The sequence below is a fragment of the Notolepis coatsorum genome (assembly GCF_963971535.1).
Source record: "Notolepis coatsorum genome assembly, contig: SCAFFOLD_472, whole genome shotgun sequence".
Classification (NCBI taxonomy): Eukaryota; Metazoa; Chordata; class Actinopteri; order Aulopiformes; family Paralepididae; genus Notolepis; species Notolepis coatsorum.
In genome coordinates, this window is record NW_028169318.1 from 131,023 (window position 1) to 154,296 (window position 23,274).

Consider the following 23,274-nt stretch of genomic DNA (forward strand, 5'->3'; position numbering starts at 1 on the left):
CCCATGAAAGGTGTATTATTTGCATGGGTAATTACCTGCTTCATATTTGTGATGTTACTGGTTTCAGTGTGTGCCTAAAGTGATCAATGTGTTGGGCCGTTTATAGAGATCTATGCCAATTAATGTTTATGTATATCCGGGACTTTTTTTAATAAGAATTGAGAGGTATTTGTATATGTGACCTTTATTTTGAAAACCGTGTTGCGACGCAACCTTATTTACATTTGCGCTTTTGACAGTGAAATGTTCAGTCCAACTTAGCTCGAAGGAAAGACTAATCAAAAAGGTTGAATTGACCCGTATGAGACTCTTACGGTAGGACTTTGATTGTTTATATAAGTGGAATGTAATACTATGCTAAACGAGAAATAAATAGTGATTTTACCAGCAGTAAAGTTGCAAGCCACTTTCATTTCATATAGGGGGAACCGTGACAATTATTAGTATTATCTTATTTGCATATTGTCTCATTATTAGATAGATAGATAGGTTGATATTTAATAAATTTAAGTAGACAGTATTTCACGTCCTAATAGTGGGCTACTACTACTCACCTAATGCATGGCTGAACCTGAACGTTAGAAGTGTCCGTGTCCCCGTCAATCAATCATCACATCATCACATCATCACTCCGTTGTTCTTGCAGAGCAAAATTAGCGTCTTAAATGTATTGAAAGGAGGTGCTTCTTTGGCGATGCAATAGCCCATATTGAACTCGCAACGTTGCTCCCAAATAATATTTCCAACTCGCAACGGGCAAATTAAGGGGCAATTTGCGACCATCTCGTCGCAGTGTACAGCCCTGCAGTGGCGCTGGGCGTGTAACTATTTTGTACCCTGTTCTCACAGCTGTTTCGTTGAAGCCTCCTGTCCTGACACTGATTACTGTTGCCCTGAAGTCATTAAGGGGGTGTGTCTTAGAGCCACCTTCAACCCCTGGAGCATCCTCCCTGACCTGTGAGACCAGAGCTAACGTGTCTCTCTGCTGCTCCCTCTGTGAGACCACAGCTAACGTGTCTCTCTGCTGCTCTCTCTGTGAGACCAGAGCTAACGTGTCTCTCTGCTGCTCTCTCTGTGAGACCAGAGCTAACGTGTCTCTCTGCTGCTCTCTCTGTGAGACCACAGCTAACGTGTCTCTCTGCTGCTCTCTCTGTGAGACCAGAGCTAACGTGTCTCTCTGCTGCTCTCTCTGTGAGACCAGAGCTAACGTGTCTCTCTGCTGCTCTCTCTGTGAGACCAGAGCTAACGTGTCTCTCTCTCTCTCTCTCTCTCTGTGAGACCACAGCTAACGTGTCTCTCTCTCTCTCTCTCTCTCTGTGAGACCACAGCTAACTTGTCTCTCTGCTGCTCTCTCTGTGAGACCAGAGCTAACGTGTCTCTCTCTCTCTCTCTCTCTGTGAGACCACAGCTAACGTGTCTCTCTCTCTCTCTCTCTCTCTCTCTGTGAGACCACAGCTAACGTGTCTCTCTCTCTCTCTCTCTCTGTGAGACCACAGCTAACTTGTCTCTCTGCTGCTCTCTCTGTGAGACCAGAGCTAACTTGTCTCTCTGCTGCTCTCTCTGTGAGACCACAGCTAACGTGTCTCTCTCTCTCTCTCTCTGTGAGACCACAGCTAACGTGTCTCTCTCTCTCTCTCTGTCTCTCTCTGTCTCTCTCTCTCTCTCTCTCAGTCCACAGGAGCTAACTTGTCTCTCTCTCTCTCTCTCTCTCTGTCTCTCTCTCTCTCTCTCAGTCCACAGGAGCTAACTTGTCTCTCTCTCTCTCTCAGTCCACAGGAGCTAACTTGTCTGTCTCTCTCTCTCTCTCTCTCTCTCTCTCTCTCTCTCTCTCTCTCTCTCTCTCTCTCTCAGTTCACAGGAGCTAACTTGTCTCTCTCTCTCTCTCTCTCTCTCTCTCTCTCTCAGTTCACAGGAGCTAACTTGTCTCTATCTCTCTCTCTCTCTCTCTCTCTCTCAGTTCACAGGAGCTAACTTGTCTCTCTCTCTCTCTCAGTTCACAGGAGCTAACTTGTCTCTCTCTCTCTCTCTCTCTCTCTCTCTCTCTCTCTCTCTCTCAGTTCACAGGAGCTAACTTGTCTCTCTCTCTCTCTCTCAGTTCACAGGAGCTAACTTGTCTCTCTCTCTCTCTCTCTCTCTCTCAGTTCACAGGAGCTAACTTGTCTCTCTCTCTCTCTCTCAGTTCACAGGAGCTAACTTGTCTCTCTCTCTCTCTCTCAGTTCACAGGAGCTAACGTCTCTCTCTCTCTCTCTCTCTCAGTTCACAGGAGCTAACTTGTCTCTCTCTCTCTCTCTCAGTTCATGGGAGCTAACTTGTCTCTCTCTCTCTCTCTCTATCAGTTCACAGTAGCTAACGTCTCTCTCTCTCTCAGTTCACAGGAGCTAACTTGTCTCTCTCTCTCTCTCTCTCAGTTCACAGGAGCTAACTTGTCTCTCTCTCTCTCTCAGTTCACAGGAGCTAACGTCTCTCTCTCTCTCAGTTCACAGGAGCTAACTTGTCTCTCTCTCTCTCAGTTCACAGTAGCTAACGTCTCTCTCTCTCTCTCTCTCTCTCAGTTCACAGGAGCTAACTTGTCTCTCTCTCTCTCAGTTCACAGTAGCTAACGTCTCTCTCTCTCTCTCTGCTCTCTCTCTCTCTGCTCTCTCTCAGTTCACGGGGGTGATCCTGCTGGCCGTGGGGGTCTGGGGGAAGGTCAGCCTGGAGGCCTACTTCACGCTGGCTTCTGACAAAAGCACCAACGCGCCGTACGTGCTGATCGGCACCGGCGCCACCATCGTCATCTTCGGCCTGTTCGGCTGCTTCGCCACGTGCAGAGGAAGCCCCTGGATGCTCAAGCTGGTCAGTGGCTCTCTCTCTCTCTCTCTGCGGGCGATTAAAAAAATTAAAAGTCATTCTCAATCTAATCAAAAGTCTTTCATTTAATTTGCACAGGTATTCAATTATTCTTGGGGGCGGGGGGGGGGGGGGCAGTCTGGCTGTCGGGAGATTAAATAATATTTAGTTTTTATGTATTCAAGTTGTTGTTTTTATCGGGCAATAGTGGCTCAGGAGGTAGAGCAATTGTCTGGTAATCCGGAGGTTCCCGGTTCGATTCCCGGGCAGCGTGTCGAAGTGTTCTTGAGCAAGACACTTAACCCCTAATTGCTCCCGATGAGCATGTTGGCACCTTGCATGGTCGTCTCTGCCATCGGTGTGTGAGTGAATGGGTAAAAATGTGAGGAACAAATTGTAAAGCGCGTCTGGCGAGAGCTTGTATGGAACGTGTGAACATTTGAATTGGTATAATATGTAAAGTGCAGCCAGTTCACTGTCTCTGTGTTCTTTTGTTTGCTAGTATGGTCGTGAAATTGGTATTAAAATTCAGCTCTTAAGTGGTATTAAAAGGTCTTAAAAGGAACTGGTTGAAACCTGCAGCAGAGCGCCTGTTTCCTTCATATCTCCTGTGGTTCTATAATCTTTGGTTGATGTCTTGTGTTGTCCAGTACGCCATGTTCCTGACCTTGGTGTTCCTGGCTGAGCTGGTGGCTGGAATCTCAGGCTTCCTGTTCAGAAACGAGGTAAGCTACTCTGACATGGTGTTACACCTAACCCTGTCCCCACACGGTGTTACATCTAACCCTGTCCCCGCGCGGTGTAACGCCTAACCCTGTCCCCGCGCGGTGTAACGCCTAACCCTGTCCCCACGCGGTGTAACGCCTAACCCTGTCCCCACACGGTGTTACACCTAACCCTGTCCCCACACGGTGTAACGCCTAACCCTGTCCCCACACGGTGTAACGCCTAACCCTGTCCCCACACGGTGTAACGCCTAACCCTGTCCCCACACGGTGTAACGCCTAACCCTGTCCCCACACGGTGTAACGCCTAACCCTGTCCCCACGCGGTGTAACGCCTAACCCTGTCCCCACGCGGTGTAACGCCTAACCCTGTCCCCACACGGTGTAACGCCTAACCCTGTCCCCACACGGTGTAACGCCTAACCCTGTCCCCACGCGGTGTTACGCCTAACCCTGTCCCCACACGGTGTAACGCCTAACCCTGTCCCCACGCGGTGTAACGCCTAACCCTGTCCCCACGCGGTGTAACGCCTAACCCTGTCCCCACGCGGTGTAACGCCTAACCCTGTCCCCACGCGGTGTAACGCCTAACCCTGTCCCCACGCGGTGTAACGCCTAACCCTGTCCCCACGCGGTGTAACGCCTAACCCTGTCCCCACGCGGTGTAACGCCTAACCCTGTCCCCACGCGGTGTAACGCCTAACCCTGTCCCCACGCGGTGTAACGCCTAACCCTGTCCCCACGCGGTGTAACGCCTAACCCTGTCCCCACGCGGTGTAACGCCTAACCCTGTCCCCACGCGGTGTAACGCCTAACCCTGTCCCCACGCGGTGTAACGCCTAACCCTGTCCCCACGCGGTGTTACGCCTAACCCTGTCCCCACGCGGTGTAACGCCTAACCCTGTCCCCACGCGGTGTAACGCCTAACCCTGTCCCCACGCGGTGTAACGCCTAACCCTGTCCCCACGCGGTGTAACGCCTAACCCTGTCCCCACGCGGTGTAACGCCTAACCCTGTCCCCACGCGGTGTAACGCCTAACCCTGTTCAAGATGCAAGAGGTTTATTTGTCACATACATACCGGGGCATACAGTGAAATGCGGGTGGTCATGCCTGCATCGAATGTGCAATAATACTAATAATAAAATAGAAATAAAAAAAATAACCGGTAATAAGAAGACATAAGATGTGCATGATAAAAATAGACATGCTAAATTCCTGAGAAGGCACTGGGTCCTATGTACACTACTATACAATACACAGTTTTAACTCTGTCATTATGCTATACTTACTATATCTAAACTATACTATACAAGAACCGCGTCGGTTCTCTCCTTGAAGTGACCTTTATATTCCTCATTCCTTTAAAGTGACCTTTCCATTTAGTTTAAAGTGACATTTTGTTTAAAGCGATTGTTCCACCTAACCCCTGTTGCAACACGTCTCATCAGGAGACATGAATAAAGTACTAAACGACCACGGGAAATAAGGTACATCATGTCTATGTTATAGCCATAACAAGTAATATATTTACTTATTGTATAAGTACCGTAATTCCTCTAATAGTGACCGGTATTCAAATACAAGCCGGGTCTCTATTAATGGCCGGGTGCGCTCTTGAGCTAAGCAATTATAAGCCGACCTCCTAATACAAGCCGGGTTACTAATATACTGAAAAAAAATATATATATATATTATACTGAGCTGCTATGGTAAAGTTACTTGATTTCACTTTGAAAACGTTGAAATGACCAGTGACCACCTGTAATTGCACTGTTTGTTTACTATTTCATACAGTACTTGATCTCACTAAATGAACCCAGTACATTTTACTGGGTTCAAACTGACAACAAAATGTTGATTTATTCATTATGATCTGTTTGAAAATTAGAAATATAGGCCTCTCTCTTATACATGCCTCCTCCTAATAAAAGCCTGGTACCCGCTACAGTTTAAGCAAATACAAGCCCGGGTCACTATTAGAGGAATTACAGTAGTATATTTATTTACATTTCGTAAATCGGCAAAAATCCAAAACAAACTTAACAATGCTTGTGGTCGCTGGCGAGTGCTCTCACTTCTAGACTAAGACACCCACCCTGATACAAACACAGCTCTCGCCACTAGACTAAGACACCCACCCTGATATAAACACAGCTCTCACCACTAGACTAAGACACCCACCCTGATATAAACACAGCTCTCACCACTAGACTAAGACACCCACTCACCCTGATACTAACACAGCTCTCACCACTAGACTAAGACACCCACCCTGATACAAACACAGCTCCCACCACTAGACTAAGACACCCACCCTGATACAAACACCAGGGGAACTCAAACGTTTTTTTAAAACGTAAAAAATAAATGAATATGTAATATATGCACTTATTTGTAAATGCGTCAATATATTACTTATTTGTAATATGTACATTTTTGTAAATGCATCAATATATTACTTACGGCTATAACCAGGGCAGCGGTGACCTAAACGTTAGAGAAGCGGGTTTGTGACTGGAAGGTCGCCGGATCGATCCCCCCGGACCGGCAGGAAAAATCTGGGCTGGGGAAGTGAATGAATAACTCTCTCCCATCCTCTTAACACACCAACCGCTGAAGTGCCCTTGAGCAAGGCACTAAACCCCCAAATGCTCCAGTGGAGTTGCTCAGTGGCCAACGGTGTCAGACTGTGGTTGTCCTGGGCGGCTCCCAGGTGTGAATGGAACTGTGTGAATGTGAAGCAGGGCGTAGCTGAAAAAGAGCATCCGTGCTCAGCGAACCTTCCCTTGGTAAATAAAGGTTAAATGATCAAATATATATATATATATATATATATATATATATATATATATATATAACATACAAGATATTCCTCTTTCCTGTGGTCGATAAATACTTTATTTACATAGTTTACGTGAGATCGAGCTGCCTATTCTCTTGGCACATGTTAATTAAACACTGCATGCGGGACAGTTGTCCAGAATATAATGGTAATGACTTCCTGCTTGTCCAGATCAAGGACATATTAGGCGACACCTATGAAAACGCCGTGAAGACCTACAACACCACCGACAGCAGGAGCCTCGCGGTCGACACCATCCAGAGGACCGTAAGTTATTATTTTTTTTATCCACTTTTTCTCCCATTTTCTATTTTTCTCCCATCCCAATTTCGTATCGTCCAATTGAACCCTCCCCTGTCTCGAACGCTGTTTCTTGCCTCCCACAAGCCGGCTGCAATGTGGACTAAGTCATACATAGCACGAGTCCCCTCCGATACTCTAGGTAACGGCAGTCGCATTTTTTCCACCTGCGCGGAGCGATCTTTCAGCGTCGGGGGTCTGCGCTTTGGAGGGGCGCCGCCCCCGTCGCTTCCTGATTCTACTGCGCAGGCGCACCAACCGACCTGTAGGAGTCGCTGTCCACAGCGCCCGATCCCCACCCATCAGTTTCCCACCCCCTAATACTGCCAATGTGTATTAGTACGGACGACCAGCTAAACTGAAAGCAATGTGGAGCGCTGGGCTCGAACAGGCGAACCCAGCGGCTCCAGTATTCGTGGTGAGCGCCTTGCCCACTGCACCACGTAGCCGCCCTAGGGCCGTAAATTCTTAAAATAATCTGTTCCCCCTTTTTGGGACATCCAAATAACTGGTGGTTACATCCGTGTCTTTCAATACCGGTCATTTCTAAGGACGGCACGTAGCTGTACTGTGAGTATGTGGATTTGTGTGTGTTGAGACCTGTCTCTTGTCAATGGACTCATTGACATTAGATAAAAATGTATTGTCATCATACAGCACAAGTACAGTACAATGAAAAGACGTTTGGCATCCAACCAGAGTGCAAATGTAACAGTAAAGTGCAACAGTGATATACAATGTACAGGTACTAGTAAGGGATATGTATAGATATAGTATCACTATCTACAGATATGTATAGATATAGTGTCAACAGATATGTACAGATATAGTATCTCCAGATGTGTATAGATATAGTATACAGTATGTACAGATAGATATATTATCTACAGATATGTACACATATAGATATAGTATCTACAGATAGTGTCTACAGATATGTATATATATAGTATCTACAGATATAATATAGTATCTACAGATATACATATAGTATTATCTACAGATATGTATATATATAGTATCTATACAGATATAGTATCTACAGATATGTAAATATGGCCCATAATTCATTGTCTTTCATCGAATATATCACACTCTTAGGTAGGGATCTTCCGATCGCATTTTTTTTGCTCCCGATCATGTGATTTTGAGTATCTGCCGATACCGGTTTTCCCGATCCGATCTTTCGGCAATGCATTAAGAAAAAAGAAAAGAAAAAAAATGCAATCAAGTTGACCCTTTTTTTATCAAGTTTTTATTTTTTTATTTAACCGTATCCAACTATCCATTATATATCCAACATGGATATGGCTTTTTTTTTAACAATATATCCAACATGGATATATATAGCTTCACAAGTTCAGTTACATTCAGTCATAATAAATAACAAAATAAAATATAAAATTGGCATTCTGTTAAAAAACAAACAATATCGCAGCACTGGCTCATTTGTCTCTCCGCGCACCCCCTCTTCTTACCTCTCTAGCTGCACTGCTGTGGCGTTTATAACTACACCGACTGGCAACACACCAAGTACTTCGACCAGGAGGGCATCCCTGTCAGCTGCTGTAAAGAGCAGACCAGCTGCACGCCGGAGAACCTGAAGGACATCGTCAAGGCTGAGAAAGAGGTGTACACCACGGTGGGTTCAGGAGCTCCCATGTCTCTACTTTTACAAGCGTTTGTGTCATTTCTATGTGCCACCAAATCTCTTTATGTGTTTGATTTGATTTGATTTTTTTTTTTTTTTAATCTTTATTTTTCGAACATGCAATGAATACAAACAAACGATAACAAAAAGCAAAACACTCAATCTACATGTTCGAAAAGGAGTAGGAAGAAGTATACACTTATTTAATCCTACCCCTTTTCCACTACTCGAATGAGTGTACTATTTTAAAACATAAAAAAGAAGAGAAAAAAACTATATATATGCAAAACAAAAACTATATATGTAAAACATGAAAGAAATAAAATAGAAAACAAAATAAAAATGTAAACACCCGTGAATATCAAGTCCCTTCCTCATCCCTGCACCTTGTGAACATAATTTCCTTATAAATCAGTTTGAATTGTCTCATGTTTGGACATTGCTTTAGCACCACATTTAGACTGTTCCACAGTTTCACTCCACATATCGAGATGCAGTGTCTTCTCATGGTAGTGCGTACGTTTAGCACTTTTAAATTGTGTTCTCCCCTCAGATTATAACCCCCCTCCCTATCAAAGAACAATTCTTGAATGTTTCTGTCATGTTTAGACTATCTAACATGTTTCTGTCCTGTTTAGACTCTCAAACATGTTTAGACTAACATGTTTGTCATGTTTAGACTCCTACATGTTTCTGTCATGTTTAGACTAACATGTGTTTATGTCGTGTTCCCCAGGGCTGCTTTGCACAGGTATCCACGGTGATGGAGTCCAACCTTGGAATTATAGCGGGGATATCTTTTGGAATAGCATTCTTCCAGGTACCCATCGTCAGCTTTTGGATAATGTATCTTTGACAATAGATGGATTTCCCCAAATACGTGTGTGTGTGATCCCAATGAATCAATGCCCCAAGGTTACTATGTAATGGATTCTTCTTTCGTGTAACGTCAGAGGTCCAACTCCGTATCTTGTAGCCATGCCCTTAACTCTGGTCCCACATCAAAGAGGCTGGCTTCCGAGGGTGGTTTGTATAGGGGGCAGAGGGTGGTCTGTCTAGGGGGCAGATGGTCAGGATGTGATCAACAGTCTGCTCAGGGTCTCCACACTCGCATGCAGCGCTGTCTGCCAGGCCCCACTTCTTTAATGATGCTTTAAAGTGACATCATTCAAAAACTCTTTGTCTGAAAAGACGACGTGTCTGTGTTGTCAAGGTTTCTCCATTATACCTTTTTCAGAGCAGCTTGTGGGCCATGTTTCCGTGGGTATCGCCGATTGGCTCAAGCACAGCCTGTTTATAAACGGGGAAACCCATCTATTGTCGCTCACTATCTTATTGTCGCTCACTGCATGATCTATTCCAGGATAGATGTGTTTTCTCTGCGTGTCGTGTGACCGTGTATCGTATGCATTAGGGACGCTCGATATTGGCTTTTTTACCTATACCGATATTGTCCAACTGTTAATTTCCGATACCGATATCAACCGATACCAATATATGCTGGGTTTCCCCCCCCCCCCCCCCCCCCAAATGGAATAATTTCAGGTAATTAACATTACATATCTCTTGTTGTGGAATTAACACAACATTTTTTTTTTACTTTCTTTTATTTTGTGTCATAATGAACATCACATTGCATTAATCATACAGTATAATATACTTGATTCACATAGTCAATGACATTTGTTACTCGGGCTCTTCCCTCTTATTCAATTTGTTTTCAAAGTATTCAGCGTAATCAAAATAAGCTGTATAATCCGAGTACGCCTCATAAACAACCCAGAGGGGAGGGATTTTTACAATTTTTTTTTTTTTTTTTTTTTTTTTTTTTTTAATATGATTTTTTGTAGGATAAGAAACGAAAAAATAAATAGAAAAATAAATTTAAATATTAACACAACATTATGCATACTTTTGACAATAAATAAAATCAGAATTTGTTCTTACTTGCTTGCCTGGATAAATAAAGGTTATAGAAATGTTTTTTTTAAACCGATACCGATATTTTCCGATATCACATTTGAATGCCGATAATATCGGACATCCCTAATATGCGTCTCTGTCGACGTCTTCTTCTTCTTCTTCACGTCTCCTCAGCTCATCGGCATGTTCCTGGCCTGCTGCTTGTCTCGATACATCACCAACAACCAGTACGAGATGGTCTAGCGGCGGCCTCCTCCTCCTGCAGGTAGTGCTGCTTGAAGTGTTCACGTCACCGCTGTTAAAGCTGCTTCATCACACCGTCTGTGTGCCTCAGGTCGGGTGTCCAGAGCAACGGGTTAGAAAAGGTTCAGTACGGCAGCGGGTCTAGAATACTTGACTCGTTTGGATATAAACATTCATACAGATGTCGGCGTTCTATTCAATGTCAGTCGAGCTCCTCCAGGCTGTATATATATATATATTAAGGCTGTCAAAGTTAACGCGATATTAACGCGTTAACTCCCGATTCTATTAATGCCACTAATTTTTTTAACTCAAGATTTAAAAAAAAAAAGAAAAATTACTATATATATAAAAAAAAAATTACTAGACTTCACTCAGGTGTTGTGTGGTGTGTGTGTGTGTGTGTGTGTGTGTGTGTGTGTGTGTGATATAGAGAGGGGGGGTGAGAGAGATGAGGAAGGGGCAAGAGAGAAAGAGAGCTGGGAGAGAGTGTGTGTGAGAGAGAGAGGGGGTTGGGTGTGATTAATCAGCCCTTGTGTGGGTGAATGTAACAAGTTCCTAATGTTTTCTTTCCCCTATTATTTCATGCACACTTTATTCATTGTTTTAAATTATTATTTTCTTTTAAGTTATTTTGTGCATCACTCTGCTTTGAATTTGATGCAAATTTGCAATGCATGAGGGTCATCCTTTTGTGTTAAATGGCTGCATAAAGCAAGCATTTGTTGACTCGCATGTTGATAAAGAGTATTAAAACTTGGAACTTGAAAAAGATCTGTTTAAAAAAAAAAAATCCAATTAATTTGCGATTAATCGCGAGTTAAATATGGACAATCATGCGATTAATCGAGTTAAATATTTTAATCGTTTGACAGCACTAATATATATATATATATATATATATATATATATATATATATATATAGATGAGTAACGTCACTGATTGGCATCTATTTTTCTCTCGTTTCAACACTGCGAGAGATGTTTCTTGCTCTGAAAGCTGGAAGAGGTTGAACTACAGCAAAGCTGCTCTCAAGAAATATAGTCTGTACATATTAATACTACCAGTGAGACTTACTACCATAGTGTCTTTATACCTGTATCACTGTACATATTAATACTACCAGTGAGACTTACTACCATAGTGTCTTTATACCTGTATCACTGTACATATTAATACTACCAGTGAGACTTACTACCATAGTGTCTTTATACCTGTATCACTGTACATATTAATACTACCAGTGAGACTTACTACCATAGTGTCTTTATACCTGTATCACTGTACATATTAATACTACCAGTATGACTTACTACCATAGTGTCTTTATACCTGTATCGCTGTACATATTAATACTACCAGTATGACTTACTACCATAGTGTCTTTATACCTGTATCACTGTACATATTAATACTACCAGTATGACTAACTACCATAGTGTCTTTATACTTGTATCACTGTACATATTAATACTACCAGTATGACTTACTACCATAGTGTCTTTATACCTGTATCGCTGTACATATTAATACTACCAGTATGACTTACTACCATAGTGTCTTTATACCTGTATCACTGTACATATTAATACTACCAGTATGACTTACTACCATAGTGTCTTTATACCTGTATCACTGTACATATTAATACTACCAGTGAGACTTACTACCATAGTGTCTTTATACCTGTATCACTGTACATATTAATACTACCAGTATGACTTACTACCATAGTGTCTTTATACCTGTATCACTGTACATATTAATACTACCAGTATGACTTACTACCATAGTGTCTTTATACCTGTATCACTGTACATATTAATACTACCAGTATGACTTACTACCATAGTGTCTTTATACCTGTATCACTGTACATATTAATACTACCAGTATGACTTACTACCATAGTGTCTTTATACCTGTATCACTGTACATATTAATACTACCAGTGAGACTTACTACCATAGTGTCTTTATACCTGTATCACTGTACATATTAATACTACCAGTGAGACTTACTACCATAGTGTCTTTATACCTGTATCACTGTACATATTAATACTACCAGTATGACTTACTACCATAGTGTCTTTATACCTGTATCACTGTACATATTAATACTACCAGTGAGACTTACTACCATAGTGTCTTTATACCTGTATCACTGTACATATTAATACTACCAGTATGACTTACTACCATAGTGTCTTTATACCTGTATCGCTGTACATATTAATACTACCAGTATGACTTACTACCATAGTGTCTTTATACCTGTATCGCTGTACATATTAATACTACCAGTATGACTTACTACCATAGTGTCTTTATACCTGTATCACTGTACATATTAATACTACCAGTATGACTTACTACCATAGTGTCTTTATACCTGTATCACTGTACATATTAATACTACCAGTGAGACTTACTACCATAGTGTCTTTATACCTGTATCACTGTACATATTAATACTACCAGTGAGACTTACTACCATAGTGTCTTTATACCTGTATCACTGTACATATTAATACTACCAGTGAGACTTACTACCATAGGGTCTTTATACCTGTATCACTGTACATATTAATACTACCAGTATGACTTACTACCATAGTGTCTTTATACCTGTATCACTGTACATATTAATACTACCAGTATGACTTACTACCATAGTGTCTTTATACCTGTATCACTGTACATATTAATACTACCAGTATGACTTACTACCATAGTGTCTTTATACCTGTATCACTGTACATATTAATACTACCAGTATGACTTACTACCATAGTGTCTTTATACCTGTATCACTGTACATATTAATACTACCAGTGAGACTTACTACCATAGTGTCTTTATACCTGTATCACTGTACATATTAATACTACCAGTGAGACTTACTACCATAGTGTCTTTATACCTGTATCACTGTACATATTAATACTACCAGTATGACTTACTACCATAGTGTCTTTATACCTGTATCACTGTACATATTAATACTACCAGTGAGACTTACTACCATAGTGTCTTTATACCTGTATCACTGTACATATTAATACTACCAGTATGACTTACTACCATAGTGTCTTTATACCTGTATCGCTGTACATATTAATACTACCAGTATGACTTACTACCATAGTGTATTTATACCTGTATCGCTGTACATATTAATACTACCAGTATGACTTACTACCATAGTGTCTTTATACCTGTATCACTGTACATATTAATACTACCAGTATGACTTACTACCATAGTGTCTTTATACCTGTATCACTGTACATATTAATACTACCAGTGAGACTTACTACCATAGTGTCTTTATACCTGTATCACTGTACATATTAATACTACCAGTGAGACTTACTACCATAGTGTCTTTATACCTGTATCACTGTACATATTAATACTACCAGTGAGACTTACTACCATAGGGTCTTTATACCTGTATCACTGTACATATTAATACTACCAGTATGACTTACTACCATAGTGTCTTTATACCTGTATCACTGTACATATTAATATTACCAGTGAGACTTACTACCATAGTGTCTTTATACCTGTATCACTGTACATATTAATACTACCAGTGAGACTTACTACCATAGTGTCTTTATACCTGTATCACTGTACATATTAATACTACCAGTGAGACTTACTACCATAGTGTCTTTATACCTGTATCACTGTACATATTAATACTACCAGTATGACTTACTACCATAGTGTCTTTATACCTGTATCGCTGTACATATTAATACTACCAGTATGACTTACTACCATAGTGTCTTTATACCTGTATCACTGTACATATTAATACTACCAGTATGACTAACTACCATAGTGTCTTTATACTTGTATCACTGTACATATTAATACTACCAGTATGACTTACTACCATAGTGTCTTTATACCTGTATCGCTGTACATATTAATACTACCAGTATGACTTACTACCATAGTGTCTTTATACCTGTATCACTGTACATATTAATACTACCAGTATGACTTACTACCATAGTGTCTTTATACCTGTATCACTGTACATATTAATACTACCAGTGAGACTTACTACCATAGTGTCTTTATACCTGTATCACTGTACATATTAATACTACCAGTATGACTTACTACCATAGTGTCTTTATACCTGTATCACTGTACATATTAATACTACCAGTATGACTTACTACCATAGTGTCTTTATACCTGTATCACTGTACATATTAATACTACCAGTATGACTTACTACCATAGTGTCTTTATACCTGTATCACTGTACATATTAATACTACCAGTATGACTTACTACCATAGTGTCTTTATACCTGTATCACTGTACATATTAATACTACCAGTGAGACTTACTACCATAGTGTCTTTATACCTGTATCACTGTACATATTAATACTACCAGTGAGACTTACTACCATAGTGTCTTTATACCTGTATCACTGTACATATTAATACTACCAGTATGACTTACTACCATAGTGTCTTTATACCTGTATCACTGTACATATTAATACTACCAGTGAGACTTACTACCATAGTGTCTTTATACCTGTATCACTGTACATATTAATACTACCAGTATGACTTACTACCATAGTGTCTTTATACCTGTATCGCTGTACATATTAATACTACCAGTATGACTTACTACCATAGTGTCTTTATACCTGTATCGCTGTACATATTAATACTACCAGTATGACTTACTACCATAGTGTCTTTATACCTGTATCACTGTACATATTAATACTACCAGTATGACTTACTACCATAGTGTCTTTATACCTGTATCACTGTACATATTAATACTACCAGTGAGACTTACTACCATAGTGTCTTTATACCTGTATCACTGTACATATTAATACTACCAGTGAGACTTACTACCATAGTGTCTTTATACCTGTATCACTGTACATATTAATACTACCAGTGAGACTTACTACCATAGGGTCTTTATACCTGTATCACTGTACATATTAATACTACCAGTATGACTTACTACCATAGTGTCTTTATACCTGTATCACTGTACATATTAATACTACCAGTGAGACTTACTACCATAGTTTCTTTATACCTGTATCAATGTACATATTAATACTACCAGTATGACTTACTACCATAGTGTCTTTATACCTGTATCGCTGTACATATTAATACTACCAGTATGACTTACTACCATAGTTTCTTTATACCTGTATCAATGTACATATTAATACTACCAGTATGACTTACTACCATAGTGTCTTTATACCTGTATCACTGTACATATTAATACTACCAGTGAGACTTACTACCATAGTGTCTTTATACCTGTATCACTGTACATATTAATACTACCAGTGAGACTTACTACCATAGTGTCTTTATACCTGTATCACTGTACATATTAATACTACCAGTATGACTTACTACCATAGTGTCTTTATACCTGTATCACTGTACATATTAATACTACCAGTGAGACTTACTACCATAGTGTCTTTATACCTGTATCACTGTACATATTAATACTACCAGTATGACTTACTACCATAGTGTCTTTATACCTGTATCGCTGTACATATTAATACTACCAGTATGACTTACTACCATAGTGTCTTTATACCTGTATCGCTGTACATATTAATACTACCAGTATGACTTACTACCATAGTGTCTTTATACCTGTATCACTGTACATATTAATACTACCAGTATGACTAACTACCATAGTGTCTTTATACTTGTATCACTGTACATATTAATACTACCAGTATGACTTACTACCATAGTGTCTTTATACCTGTATCACTGTACATATTAATACTACCAGTGAGACTTACTACCATAGTGTCTTTATACCTGTATCACTGTACATATTAATACTACCAGTATGACTTACTACCATAGTGTCTTTATACCTGTATCAATGTACATATTAATACTACCAGTGAGACTTACTACCATAGTGTCTTTATACCTGTATCACTGTACATATTAATACTACCAGTATGACTTACTACCATAGTGTCTTTATACCTGTATCACTGTACATATTAATACTACCAGTGAGACTTACTACCATAGTGTCTTTATACCTGTATCACTGTACATATTAATACTACCAGTATGACTTACTACCATAGTGTCTTTATACCTGTATCACTGTACATATTAATACTACCAGTATGACTTACTACCATAGTGTCTTTATACCTGTATCACTGTACATATTAATACTACCAGTGAGACTTACTACCATAGTGTCTTTATACCTGTATCACTGTACATATTAATACTACCAGTGAGACTTACTACCATAGTGTCTTTATACCTGTATCACTGTACATATTAATACTACCAGTGAGACTTACTACCATAGTGTCTTTACACCTGTATCACTGTACATATTAATACTACCAGTGAGACTTACTACCATAGTGTCTTTATACCTGTATCACTGTACATATTAATACTACCAGTGAGACTTACTACCATAGGGTCTTTATACCTGTATCACTGTACATATTAATACTACCAGTGTGACTTACTACCATAGTGTCTTTATACCTGTATCACTGTACATATTAATACTACCAGTATGACTTACTACCATAGTGTCTTTATACCTGTATCACTGTACATATTAATACTACCAGTATGACTTACTACCATAGTGTATTTATACCTGTATCACTGTACATATTAATACTACCAGTATGACTTACTACCATAGTGTCTTTATACCTGTATCACTGTACATATTAATACTACCAGTATGACTTACTGTCTTTATACCTGTATCACTGTACATATTAATACTACCAGTATGACTTACTACCATAGTGTCTTTATACCTGTATCACTGTACATATTAATACTACCAGTGAGACTTACTACCATAGTGTCTTTATACCTGTATCACTGTACATATTAATACTACCAGTATGACTTACTACCATAGTTTCTTTATACCTGTATCACTGTACATATTAATACTACCAGTATGACTTACTACCATAGTGTCTTTATACCTGTATCACTGTACATATTAATACTACCAGTATGACTTACTACCATAGTGTCTTTATACCTGTATCACTGTACATATTAATACTACCAGTATGACTTACTACCATAGTGTCTTTATACCTGTATCACTGTACATTTCTTTATTTCTTTATTTCAGATCCCCATTAGTCACTGCCTCAGCAGCGACTATTCTTCCTGGGGTCTGGATCCAAACATATAAAATTAAACAAGAATAATCAATAAACAACATAAAAACAAAACAAATATCAATAAAACACCAATAAAATATACAAACAATTATAGAACATTAAACCAATTAAAATCAGACATACAACCAAATATGTATGCCAAATTTTCTAATATAGAACAAAAACAAATATCAATAAAACAACAAATATCAATAAAACAACAAAGACAACAAAGACAACAATAACAAATATCAATAAAACAACAAATATCAATAAAACAACAAAGACATCTCAGAGCAAACTAAAATGTGCTCAAAAACAGCACAACATTCCATACACTCATACTCTAATACTCATAACCACTAGACAAACACATTCCAAAACAACACATAACCCAACACAAGAACCCATTCATTAGACACAGATTAGACCTAACCAAAATCAACCTCTTTCTGCATTACAGCCACTCGTAGTCTCCTCTTGAATCCCACCTTACTGGTAATTGAAACCAAATATTGTGGAAGACTATTCCAGTAGGACATTGCCCTGTACATTACAGTTTTCTTTAAGGCTTCAGTTCTGGGTCTCGGCAGGGCGAACCTACCCTTCAAGTCTTGTCTAGTGCCATAGCCATGACCATCACTAATAAGCACCAGCTGCAAAAAGAGGCACACAGGTTTATGCAAAGTATAAATATTTCTCATAAACAAAATAAGACTACACACTAGTCTCTCATTGACTCTCATCCATGACAGTTCCTTGTGCATTTTCTCAACACTGTTTCTAATTGAGCTATGCAATGCAAGTCTTGCAGCTCTATTTTGAGTAAGCTGTATTTTATTTAAATCTTGTTTGGATGCATTTGACCAGATTGCTGGACAGTAGTCCAGATGTGACAAAACTAGTGATTGTATGACTTGCTTGGTAGCTGTGTCTGTTAAAAAATAGGCATTCCGTCTAATAATTGAAATACTTCTGCTCATTTTTGTTACAATATTGTTAATGTGAGTTGACCAAGAGAGTGTTTCATCTATTATAACTCCAAGCAATCTGGCCTCCTTAACTTGCTCAATATCTGCACCCTGCAAAGAAATATTTAATCTGTGATTCTCTCTCTGAGCATGCTTTGAACAAATAATTAGACATTTTGTTTTGGATGCATTTAGTTTCAGCTTATTTACCGTGACCCATTCAGAAATCTGCATTAACTCGCTTTGAAGAAGACTGCTGAGGTCTTTGGCATATGCTTGTACATATTAATACTACCAGTGAGACTTACTACCATAGTGTCTTTATACCTGTATCACTGTACATATTAATACTACCAGTATGACTTACTACCATAGTGTCTTTATATCTGTATCACTGTACATATTAATACTACCAGTATGACTTACTACCATAGTGTCTTTATACCTGTATCACTGTACATATTAATACTACCAGTATGACTTACTACCATAGTGTCTTTATACCTGTATCACTGTACATATTAATACTACCAGTATGACTTACTACCATAGTGTCTTTATACCTGTATCACTACATATTAATACTACCAGTATGACTTACTACCATAGTGTCTTTATACCTGTATCACTGTACATATTAATACTACCAGTATGACTTCCTACCATAGTGTCTTTATACCTGTATCACTGTACATATTAATACTACCAGTATGACTTACTACCATAGTGTCTTTATATCTGTATCACTGTACATATTAATACTACCAGTGAGACTTACTACCAGTGTCTTTATACCTGTATCACTGTACATATTAATACTACCAGTATGACTTACTACCATAGTGTCTTTATACCTGTATCACTGTACATATTAATACTACCAGTATGACTTACTACCATAGTGTCTTTATACCTGTATCGCTGTACATATTAATACTACCAGTATGACTTACTACCATAGTGTCTTTATACCTGTATCACTGTACATATTAATACTACCAGTATGACTTACTACCATAGTGTCTTTATACCTGTATCACTGTACATATTAATACTACCAGTATGACTTACTACCATAGTGTCTTTATACCTGTATCACTGTACATATTAATACTACCAGTATGACTAACTACCATAGTGTCTTTATACCTGTATCACTGTACATATTAATACTACCAGTATGACTAACTACCATAGTGTCTTTATACCTGTATCACTGTACATATTAATACTACCAGTATGACTTACTACCATAGTGTCTTTATACCTGTATCACTGTACATATTAATACTACCAGTATGACTTACTACCATAGTGTCTTTATACCTGTATCACTGTACATATTAATACTACCAGTATGACTAACTACCATAGTGTCTTTATACCTGTATCACTGTACATATTAATACTACCAGTATGACTAACTACCATAGTGTCTTTATACCTGTATCACTGTACATATTAATACTACCAGTATGACTTACTACCATAGTTTCTTTATACCTGTATCACTGTACATATTAATACTACCAGTATGACTTACTACCATAGTGTCTTTATACCTGTATCACTGTACATATTAATACTACCAGTGAGACTTACTACCATAGTGTCTTTATACCTGTATCACTGTACATATTAATACTACCAGTGAGACTTACTACCATAGTGTCTTTATACCTGTATCACTGTACATATTAATACTACCAGTGAGACTTACTACCATAGTGTCTTTATACCTGTATCACTGTACATATTAATACTACCAGTGAGACTTACTACCATAGGGTCTTTATACCTGTATCACTGTACATATTAATACTACCAGTATGACTTACTACCATAGTGTCTGTATACCTGTATCACTGTACATATTAATACTACCAGTGAGACTTACTACCATAGTGTCTTTATACCTGTATCACTGTACATATTAATACTACCAGTATGACTTACTACCATAGTGTCTTTATACCTGTATCACTGTACATATTAATACTACCAGTATGACTTACTACCATAGTGTCTTTATACCTGTATCACTGTACATATTAATACTACCAGTATGACTTACTACCATAGTGTCTTTATACCTGTATCACTGTACATATTAATACTACCAGTATGACTTACTACCATAGTGTCTTTATACCTGTATCACTGTACATATTAATACTACCAGTGAGACTTACTACCATAGTGTCTTTATACCTGTATCACTGTACATATTAATACTACCAGTATGACTTACTACCATAGTGTCTTTATACCTGTATCACTGTACATATTAATACTACCAGTATGACTTACTACCATAGTGTCTTTATATCTGTATCACTGTACATATTAATACTACCAGTATGACTTACTACCATAGTGTCTTTATACCTGTATCACTGTACATATGAATACAACTCTGTACATACATCTGATTAGCACTATTACTCGGTAGTACACATTTATATATTTTATACCCAGTTTAATCAGCTGTACATTGTATATTACTGTTGCACTTTACTGTTACATTTGCACTCTGGTTGGATGCCAAACGTATTTTCGTTGTACTGTACTTGTGCTGCATGATAACGATACATTTTAATGTAATATTCCGGACCTTTCAGCCCATCTAACAAAACGCGTCTTCTGTGTCCGTTTCTTTGTAGGTCACTGACTGGCAGCTCTTGTTGCAAGCCGAGTAAAAAAGGAATTTCTCAGTATTTTAATATTTGTAAGTGTATTAGTAATATCATTTTAGAGAACCTCTCGCTGCCTCTTTTTTATCTGATCCTGACCAGCCGTGCGGAAGGGAACGGGTCAAGGGAACGGGTCATGGGAACTTTCCTGCATCGTCATTCCTGTGGTGTAAATTTGGCATTTCCATAATGTATAGACGTTATTGATATTATTCCTTCTTTCATTTCAGTCGATTTTTATTACAATTTCCGGTTCACAAAAAGGGTGTTTTTCTAAAAAAAAATTGTTTTACGGTTTTTCGTATGGTTTCGTAGCGTTGCTTTTTATACACACAAAGAGAAAAGGAGGGAAGGAACGTCTGGGACATGGGTCATGTCAAGTTTCCCGCCAAGAGAACCCATGTGTCTGTGAAACCTGTATAGTTTGAGAAATAGACCGAAAGTTATTTTGTATTGTTGAGGAGTTTTGTGGTGCGATTCTGGGACCCGGCAGGTTGTGTAGAACATGTCGACGTAAGCTTTTATATAGAAGGTTTAGTCATAGCGGAGGTCCGGCTCCTGGACACATTATTCAGTGTAGCCTAGTTTCTTCTTTGTATCACTATTGTCAGTGTTAAATTTGTTATTAAATTGTGAAACGCATGTGAAATACTTGGAGAAAAATAAATAAAGATTGAATTTAGTATTAAACGGAATGTATCCCTGTGCCTGTTTTTGAAGGTTTGGAGTTTCGTGACTATTATTTACATTTACATTTAGTCATTTAGCCGACGCTTTTATCCAAGCATTTACATTATGTCTTCTATATGTCCCAGAATACATGTTGAAGTGTTTCTGGAAGGTTCTTTCCCGGGCAGGAGGAGAAACTCATCATGGCAGCTTTAGATCTAATGAAGGATCCACTTAACCAACTTCGAAAGAGTGCCTAAGCTTAACCGGCGAAAGAACTTGCCGTCACGCTCTAAGACAAACTCTAACCTTAACAAACTTCGAAGAGTGCCTAAGCTTAACCAGTGTAGAAACTTGCCGTCCCACGATTGGCGCTCATGTCACATGACCTGGCCAATCGGAGCGCCAAACGGGAACCCGGAAACGCGGATGCGTTGTAAAAAGGCTTCAAGCGACGTGAACGCGTATCTGCCATGCGAGACTAGGCGAGCAGGAGGCTGTTGTGAAATCTGAAGTGTCCGACGTTCTGACTCCTCCCCCGGCTGCACTCGGCTACTCGTCTATTTTCTGTATTGTACCCATTCTGCATCTGGTAATACAATTTTCAATCAATCAATCAATCATTCCAATAACAACCACTAACTTCATAATTAAAAACTAAAGATAAGTTGGATGTGTTAGTTGGTTGGATGTCTTAGTTGAAAGGCAGTTGGATGTGTTAGTTGGTTGGATGTTTTAGTTGAAAGACAGTTGGATGTGTTAGTTGGTTGGATGCACTTCCGAGCTGCTTCCACATGGAGGCAATTTCTATTTTTTGTTGTTGTGGGAACTACTTTTTCTGGCGGATGGTTTTTTCAATAAATCTTCGATTAATGTGTGTTTATTGTATAGCAATAAGGTTGAATGAATGTGGCAGTTGTATAAAAGCATTACACCACTTGCAGTCGTGATTTGTGAACAATAAACCATGCCTAGGGGGGTCTAATGACCACCCCTAGGCATGGTTTATTGTTCACAAACCACTCCTGCGCGTGATGTAATGCTTAAATATTCTTCTTTGTTATTTACTTGAATGGTTTGATCATTGATTGATGGAGTAATATGGGGTTCTGATAAACTAAAATTATTTGTTAAAATAACATAAGCTAACATATATTTTTACATCTATGCAAATGCATATGCAATATGTAT

At 39.0% G+C, this 23,274-nt stretch overlaps 1 protein-coding gene across 1 annotated transcript in view; it reads left to right on the forward strand.

Annotated features, from left to right (window-relative positions):
* LOC311248746 (tetraspanin-7-like) overlaps window positions 1-23,012 on the forward strand; it is a 37,012-nt gene extending 14,000 nt beyond the window's left edge. The window contains exons 2-8 of the mRNA XM_084339576.1: window positions 2,648-2,836; window positions 3,481-3,555; window positions 6,571-6,666; window positions 8,186-8,341; window positions 9,087-9,170; window positions 10,448-10,538; window positions 21,385-23,012. Of these exons, the coding sequence (XP_084195702.1) occupies window positions 2,648-2,836; window positions 3,481-3,555; window positions 6,571-6,666; window positions 8,186-8,341; window positions 9,087-9,170; window positions 10,448-10,516 (669 nt within the window). The 3' untranslated portion in view covers window positions 10,517-10,538; window positions 21,385-23,012. The remainder of the gene's footprint in view (window positions 1-2,647; window positions 2,837-3,480; window positions 3,556-6,570; window positions 6,667-8,185; window positions 8,342-9,086; window positions 9,171-10,447; window positions 10,539-21,384) is intronic.
* Window positions 23,013-23,274: the final 262 nt, after the last annotated feature.